This window comes from Alosa pseudoharengus, unplaced genomic scaffold (assembly GCF_046254945.1).
Source record: "Alosa pseudoharengus isolate Yale_2024_CS ecotype anadromous, Long Island Sound unplaced genomic scaffold, YU_APseudo_1.1 YU_APseudo_1.1_scf_11, whole genome shotgun sequence".
In the NCBI taxonomy this organism is placed as follows: domain Eukaryota; kingdom Metazoa; phylum Chordata; class Actinopteri; order Clupeiformes; family Clupeidae; genus Alosa; species Alosa pseudoharengus.
The window spans coordinates 24,038,333-24,045,832 of record NW_027468576.1 but is presented as its reverse complement, the minus strand read 5'-3'; the positions used below and the strand labels follow the sequence as shown (position 1 = coordinate 24,045,832).

The following is a 7,500-nucleotide window of genomic DNA, read 5'->3' as shown; positions in this document are numbered from 1 at the left end:
GAGGAGGCCCTGCTGACTGAGAGTGTTCAAGACAGCAGTGGGTGTGTGTGTGTGTGTGTGTGTGTGTGTGTGTGTGTGTGTGTGTGTGTGTCTGTCGGGGGGAGAGTTTCGGCGCACACAGATAACTTATCACAGGAAGGCCCATTAGCTGCGCTCCGTCCTGCCCCACACAGGAAATATGGAGCGACGGGGAAATATTTCCTCCCTTCCTCACCCACTCTCACTGGGACCCTGCGGCCGCTGCTGCACTCCTGCCCTGGAGCCTGTGTGTGTGTGTGTGTGTGTGTGTGTGTGTGTGTGTGTGTGTGTGTGTGTGTGTCAGCTTCCCAGCCCTGCTATCTCTATCTCTGCTTCTCTTCACCTGTCGCTCACCTCTTCCGTATCTATCTTTCGCTTTTCTCCATTCTCTCACTCATTTGCTCTCCCCTTAAACTCTCCTTTCCTTCTTCTCTCTCTCTCTCTCTCTCTCCCTCCCTCCCTCTCTTTCTTTCTTCACATCCTTAACATAAGTGTGCTGTGTGGTTATGCTATGCTAAGCTGACTTGGGGGAACGTGGGCCCAGTTGAGTAATCTATGTTGAAACAGTTGAAAGACATTAGGCTTTCCCTTAGCTGTCTGGATGGCCGTTAGCGAGATGAAGATTGAATTGTGGGGGCTAAGGAGGTGGGGGAGGGGATGAGGGGGGTTTGGGGGGCTTGGGGGGGTCGGAGGGTGTGGGGGCTCTGGATTAGAGTTCATCCATCAGGGAGCACCTGCCTCTCAGGCCCTAGGTTCCCAGAGATGGCTATACATCACAACACTGAGGTCTGGGCAGAGACTGATTGTAATAACATGTGGTAAGCAGGCTTCAATGGGCTGTAATGCAGGCCTGGGGGGCTTTGGAGGAAGGCAGGGGAGTGTGGGGGGGGGACTGAGGAGCACCTTGCTTTGTTTCAGTGGAACATTTTTACTTTGAGAACCACTGCAGTGACCTATAATCATAACAAGGGGCTGTGTCAGTGGTAAATGACAATGGTATTGTGCAGACTCGGCAAGAGGGATAATGGCTTGCATGTGGTGATTAACGTCACAGACAAGAAATACAGTACAAGAGCTATTTCATAACATATACATCTGAAGGACAAAAATTCACAGTGAAAGAATTTCACTTAGTTCAGCTCAAATTTATTGACTTCTTACGGGGCAGTTTGGGTAATTTGTATAAGTGCTGAGACTTACTACAACAGCACATGGAGTTTTACAGTTTGTGTCACTAACCTGTAATAGCTGCAGTATGTTGGTTAAGAAAATAAAGGAAGTAATTATTTTTCTTTTTATAAAGTGGCTTTTAAAAATAGAATCAGTATCATTATAGTTGTGATTGCCGTTCAAAGTGAAAATTAAATTACTTGTGAAAGGAGGTGATAATTCTAATTCGACAGATGTTAGGTAGAAAAGGTACAAATTCTACTGCAATGTATGAATGACTAAATTGGGAATTGGAATAATATAGTTTTGGAGAGCCAAGAATAGCTACACCTCTGAACCTCAAATCCATGCGGATATTCGATGTAACAGCACACCGTCTCATGTCGTACTGATCACATACAAACAGTGTTCTTGTCTCTCCAATTAGCCTAACGTGAGGTGCATCCAAATTCTTTGACCAGAGGCGAACATTCAAGGAGAAAATGTATTCTTTGAACTGCTAAATCAGAAAATGTTTGAATAAGCATTCCAAAATGTTCAATTTACCCTTCGTCCAACATGTCCAGCATGCATGTTCATACCTCTTCAGACGGCTTACAAACTAAAAAAGTGAATGAAAAACTATTTGCGCCAGTATAAATAGCAGATCATGACGGCCAGAGCTCTGACCCACCTGTGAGGTGTCATGGTTAAAGATGATGGCGCCGAGGTCCCCGCAGTTGTAGTGTGTGATGAGGTCCTCGGTGGTGTAGGAGCCCTGCAGACTGCCCGCGCGGACGCCTTCGTGCTGCAGCAGTGTGTGGTTGAGCGCAAACAACACCTGTGGGACAGAACAGAACAGGATTGGTCAGGACTGGTCAGGATGCAAGCATTTGTGACACTGGAAAAAAACAACTGGCCAGGAATGGGTTAGGGTTGAGGTTACATTAATAACACAAGAATACTGTACATACACACTCCAAAAGTCACACACACACACACACACACACACACACACACACACACTAACATTACTTAAATATTAAAATATTAAATATTAAACTCTACAGGTTAACTGAAGGTACAGAATACACACACGCACACACACACACACACACACACACACACACACACACACACACACACACACACACACACACACACACAGGGATACATTCTGAGCAAGATGGCAATACTCCAGTCAAGGGAAATGGGAAAAGCGAAAGCGCAAGCAGAGGCGCAAAAGAGGGAGAGTGCCCCTTTAAAAATAGCTCTCCCCGGGCCTGAGCGCACTGAATTTACAGCCCCCATTAAAATAAAAAGTAAACCCTCTTTAGGCTGAATTTATGGCGTGTAGCAGCCAGCAGCCCAAGCGACACAGCAGCAGCCGCCGCTGCAGCAAGCAGCAGCTGTCCCAGACACCAGGGGTTAACCCTCGGTCTGCCGTCAACCAACCAATGTCCCCAATCCCCCTCCACACGCCCCTTCTTACCACAACCACCCCCCCCCCCCAGCCCTCCCTTCACATCCTCCCAGCCTGCCCCCTGACTGAGGTCCGGCCACAGTCCAGTCGTCACTCACGCTCACCCGTTCTGACAGAGGCAGAGGAGGGGAGTGCGAGCTGGCGGGTTTTTTCGCTCGTGCGTGGCTCCAAGCCTGGCGGCTGTGGTGGTGATGGTGATGGCGGCGGTGGCTTCAATTTCACACAGTCGCACATTCCGATGGCTAACACATTCGTTTCCTATCACGTACGCTGTTGCTTGATTGCTCTCTCTCTCTCTCTCTCTCTTTCTCTCTGTCTCTCTGTCTCTCTCTCTCTCTCTCTCACACACACACACACACACACACACACACACAGACACACACACACACACACACACACACTGACTCCCAACCCAGAGGGGCAGCCTTTGATGCTAATTGCTGATCATGAAGATTTACCTAAGGAGAAAAGTGAGGGTAATCTTTCATAATGATGGCGACAAGCGAGCAGTATGATTTGTATGCAGGCTTAAGGCTACATCTGGTTTATCCTATGGCCGCCAGGAAAACTTGGAACGTGGTGTTTTGTGTTTTTCCGATCACACAAGGAAACCCAAAATGCAATCTGCTACAATGCTAGAATGTCACTTCAGAGTATCTGTAAGCTCTTCTGGTATATGGTCACACCACGGAACAGCCAGCAAAAACCAAGAAACTCTCACTGGCAAATCCCACCAGTATCATTCCACCCCCACCTTCCCTGCACACAAACACACACACACACACACACACACACACACACACACACACACACACACACACACACACACACACACACACACACACACACACACACACCATTCCCCCAGAGTTTGGTCCACACAGCAAGCGCTCCAAATGCCTAAGTTCTCTTAAGAGAGAGGATCAAGGACAGAAAAGCACATCCATCTGACCACTGACTAAGTGATCTGCTTATCCCTGAGGATCTCCTCAGACATTATCCTGCGAAAGCAGACTTGGGAACTTTTAGTTCTTTGGCCTCTCATCTGAAAATAAAGCTACAAATAATGGTTTAATTTCAAAGTTTAACTTCACTTAGATTTCTTAAGCATGGTACCAAGAACAATTAAGGCTCCTCTGCAAGATCTAGATGCTTTTCAAGTCAAAGACCCAACAGATTTCCCAAAAGTACCTAAAAGGTTTCTTTGTGGAGCCTTTATTAGTTTTCCTGCGCACACACACACAGACTGAAGAGAGAGTTTACTACACTGCCTCTCTTCCTGCCTGCATTCTGTTATTGTTTCTCATTTTGCCCTCGCACGCTAAGATCAACAGGACCTCACCCATCTCTGCCTTGCGCCAAAGCAGCAAAGAACAGACGCCGCGAGAAGCTTTTATTTAGTTTACTAGAGGTGACTCAAACATTCTATTTTGGGCTATGCATTTTCTTTCTCTCTGTCTCATTCCCTCCAACCTCTCTCTCTCTCACTGTCTGTCTCTCTCTCTTTCTTTCTTTCTTTGCTGTGCCTCGTTTGCCAGCCAAACCGGTAATCCTAAAAATTGAGGGCCTTGATCGGCAGTCCAACCTGCTCCATAAGTGCAGAATGCACTCTCCCGCGCGCTCCCCTGCCCCCGCGGGCCTGCCAGGCCCTCCTGGGGTGGTGCTAATGGATGGGAAAGGCTGGATGGTTCCTCCAGCGTGGCATGTGCGTCTCGGCTCGGCTCTGTGTGTTCTCTGCACTTTGTGTTCTGCGGTTAATTATATGAATTTTTATATCAAACTCGCGTGTGCTGTTTTATTGTCTTTGGTTCTCTTCTCCCCGCTAGCCGGGTCAGAGCGAGGGTTGCTGGCCCGACCTGTGGGTGAGATCGAGCTGCGTGCTCCCTTTCTCTCTTTCCTTCTCTTTCTCTTTCTTTCGCTCTCCTTCTCTCTCTCTCTCTCTCTCCATCTCCCGCCCCTAGACCCCATTGACCCGCAGCCACGATATGCCTGCAGCAGAACGGCGGCCTGCCAGGGCCAACAGCAAAACACACGCACATGGAGCACGAGCACACACACACACACACACACACACACACACACACACACACACACACATTAAGGCACACAGCAGTGGTGCACAGGCCTCAGTAGTGATGTGATTATATTTCATGGTGCTGATGGAGGAAGACAACACCATCATGTTTTCATTCTGACTCTACCATTTCTATAAGATGGGAATGAAACCCTATCCACACCGGTTCAAATACTGTTCTGCATGAACCATAACAGGATGTCTGTATAAAAATGGGGAGTAGCCCCCTCGGCCCATCACCAACGCGGCACACAACTGTTCACCTATGGCACACACAAATAAATCCATTCCCAACAACATCCCAACACACACACACACACACACACACACACACACACACACACACATACACACACACACACACAGGCACGCACAAACGCACAGACACACATGCACGCGCAGGTGCACACACATGCACACACACATATGCATACTCAGGCGCGCACACACAGTCACACAGAAAGTCTTGCATATACACACACACATGCTGACACATACATGCGCACAGGCCGGCACGGCCTGCGTTCTCAGTCTCTGTCGTGCTGCCAAGCCTGGGAGTTTCCTTTAAACAGAAAGGTTGGCAGTAGAGAGACAAGTGGAGGAGAAGAACAGGGATGGCAGGGACCAAGGGTGGCGCCCCGACCGACAGACAGACAGACAGACAGACAGACAGACAGACAGACAGGAAACTCTGACTGCTCTTTCCTTACGCTCGGCCCGACAGCCGTACAATGTCACCATTTTGAGAGGGGTCACCGGTCATACGTGGCAACCTTACCATAAGCACATACAGTACATTACGTTGACCCCATAAGTCCACAGAAGAGACATAATCAAGTATGCGGTATGCGTGTTCTAAGGACAAGGGGCATTTATGAAGAACTGCGCTGCACTGAAATGACCCACTAATTAGGAACACATTATCGCACATGGGTCCCCAGCCAACCCAGGGCCTCGCTGCCTCTCTTATCAGAGAGCATCTGTGTGAAGAAAACCAGCCGAAGCGATGATTAAATAAAGGCGCCCTGAGAACAAAGCTGGAAGCTGCCCTCTTCTGCAGAACGAATGCAAGCGCTCTCTCTTTCTCTTTCTCTTTCTCTCTCTCTCTAGCTCTTTCCCAAAAGCGATGCATTCCAAAATTTCATTAGTGTTTGGACAAAAAAGAAACAGAAACGTGAAGATGAAAGAAAAAAAAATGAGGGGAGAAGAAGGAGAGAATGTTAAAAGTTCCCCCTCAAAATGGAGAAGGGTTAGAGAGGGTGGGAGCGAGAGGGAGGAAGAGGGAGGGAATGAGAGAGAGAGAGAGAGAGAGAGAGAAAACACATGCACATTCATTTATCAACACATGTGCGCATAGAAGCAATTGACCTTGAAGTGTATTAAACCTTGGCTGTTTGTTAGCATTAATGTTCCTTCTTTTCCGACTGAAACTTTGATACTTTTCGAAACATGTTATGAGGAGGTGCCGATGACAAGGTGTTGGACTGCCAGAGCCTGTCAGCCAACGCGCTCACACTAGCACACATTCTCCCTCTTCTCCTTCTTTCTTCCTCCCCCTCACTCCCTCGTTTCTTCTGAGGGGCCGCGACCGTGCGCCATACCTCAACGTGACGAGAAGGAGGATCTGAGATGAGGGAGTGTTCAACGTCAGAGGGTGAAAGACAAAGGGCACTTCAGGGAGGGAAAGAAACAGAGAGACCATGTGGAGAGAGAGAGAGAGAGTCAAGTCAAATCAAGTCATTTTTATTTGTATAGCACAGTTAAAAACAACAGAGTTGACCCAAAGTGCAAAGATAGCGAGAAAGAGAGATAGCGAGAGAGAGAGAGAGAGAGAGAAAAAGAGAGAGAGAATGTGGATGGGAGAGCAAGTATGGCAAAACAAATAAAAAGATATGGGTATAGAGGCCGCCATGTGCTGTACAGCTGTCAGGCCTCTCCTTTAGTCCTGCACAATCTCTCCAGTGCCAAGGGGCATTATGGGATACCTCCAACCAAGCACAGGTGCATGGGAGACAGAAAGGGCCTGCGATGAGATGTTTACACTGGTCACCAATAAACCGCTGTGCAAGCCTGGGGGCCGAGGTGGATGAGAGACGTCGTGGTCAATTGCCTTTTAGATATGTGTGCACTGAACAGTTTGGATTTGTATTGGGTCTAATGGGATATATGAAAACCACTGTAGAGTGTGGAATACTCAGATGCACGGATGACATGACACAGATTTAAACAGTGAAAAGGTCCTCACTGCAAATCTTCACTGTCATGACTCGACAGCGCTGGCTTGCACTGAAAGGACTTCAAGACACTGGTCTTTGGCAGCCTTCTAAACTGGATATCCAAATCCTGCTTACTCTCCCACGTTATTCCTCTCACTTGCTTTTCCCATTCCCCCACTTCTGTTTCCCCCGCTCTTTCCTCCAGTGGCCGCTTGTGGAGGCCTTACCATTGAGCCCCATGTTACACATTACGGTAACATGCATGTGGTGTGTGTGTGTGTGAGTGTGTGTGAGAGAAAGAGAGAGAGTGTGTGTGTGTGTGTGGGGGGGGGGGGGGTGAGAGAGAGAGAGAAAGAGAGAGAAAGTGTGTGTGTGTGTGTGTGTGTGTGTGTGTGTGTGTGTGTGTGTGTGTGTGGGTGTGTGTGTGTGTTTGTGTTTGTGTGTGTGGCTGGGCCCTTGATGGAAAGCTCCTTCAGGCACTGTGAGAATCGGTGCTGCAACAACAACAGTCGAAGGCCCTCCAGCCCATCCACTCATCCCCAGCGGGGCCAGACAGCCTG

The 7,500-nt window shown here is 48.4% G+C and overlaps 1 protein-coding gene across 1 annotated transcript in view; it reads right to left on the bottom strand.

Annotated features, from left to right (window-relative positions):
* The window catches only part of trabd2b (TraB domain containing 2B), a 74,409-nt gene that overhangs the window by 30,756 nt on the left and 36,153 nt on the right, over window positions 1-7,500 (bottom strand). The window contains exon 3 of the mRNA XM_076278511.1: window positions 1,862-2,008. Within this exon, the coding sequence (XP_076134626.1) occupies window positions 1,862-2,008 (147 nt within the window). The remainder of the gene's footprint in view (window positions 1-1,861; window positions 2,009-7,500) is intronic.